At 44.3% G+C, this 864-nt stretch overlaps 1 protein-coding gene across 1 annotated transcript in view; it reads left to right on the top strand.

Annotated features, from left to right (window-relative positions):
• The window catches only part of Sytl3 (synaptotagmin like 3), a 56399-nt gene that overhangs the window by 45738 nt on the left and 9797 nt on the right, over nucleotides 1-864 (top strand). Inside the window, exon 9 of the mRNA XM_005363503.2 lies at nucleotides 107-209. Within this exon, the coding sequence (XP_005363560.1) occupies nucleotides 107-209 (103 nt within the window). The remainder of the gene's footprint in view (nucleotides 1-106; nucleotides 210-864) is intronic.

Raw genomic sequence — 864 nt, 5'->3', positions numbered from 1 at the left:
CAGGGAAGCAGGCCAGAAAACCCACTGATGCTACATTGTACTCCCCTGAACTCTCTGCTCACCCCATGTTGAGTTCACCCTTTGTTCTTCTGCCTCTGCTCACTAGGTACATCAAGACCTACCTGCTGCCTGACAGGTCATCCCAAGGAAAGCGCAAGACACAAGTCCAAAAGAACACTCTGGACCCAACTTTCGAGGAAACCTTGAAGGTACTTGTGGGCCAGACATTCCTGAGTCTTCCCTATCCCAGGTTGGGTTTAGGGTCAGAGGTCAGCATGCCTCTTTGAAACTCTTGAGTCAGTTAAATATAATTGCAGACATCTATACATTTCTTCATGTCAATCAGTGCCAAGTTGATAGAAGGCAGACATCAGCCTTTGTACTCTGCCAGACTCGGACACAGCTTTGGATTAATGATTTCTAAGAAGACACAGGTCTCAAGCTAACAACTGGGCACAGAACGACTTGAAAGACTGAACATCAGAGAGGCGTTCTCCAGCAGAGGGTCCCAAGAGTGATGTTCCTGGGTTTTGTTTTCCACAGAAGTACCTCTTTATTAGAATAGATGAAAACCATAGGTTTCATTTCTTTTTATGAAAAAAAAAAACAGTTATAGGACCAGGGAGATGTCTCAGTAGGTAAAGTCTTGAGAACCTACATAAAGCCAGACTCTCATTGTCCTACAGCAATATGGGAGGTGGAGACAGTGGAGTCCCTAAAAAGTGGAGGACACCTGGTGGACAAAACAAGAGACTCTGTCTCAAACAAAGTAGATGGTTGTTCTCTGATATCCAAAGGTGTCCATGCAAGTGCCTGTACTTACACATACATTCATGTGCAGATATATATCCTACATACCCAATA

Source organism: Microtus ochrogaster, linkage group LG9 (assembly GCF_000317375.1).
Source record: "Microtus ochrogaster isolate Prairie Vole_2 linkage group LG9, MicOch1.0, whole genome shotgun sequence".
Classification (NCBI taxonomy): Eukaryota; Metazoa; Chordata; class Mammalia; order Rodentia; family Cricetidae; genus Microtus; species Microtus ochrogaster.
The sequence above is the reverse complement of the archived record's forward strand: the minus strand, read 5'-3'. Positions and strand labels throughout refer to the sequence as shown.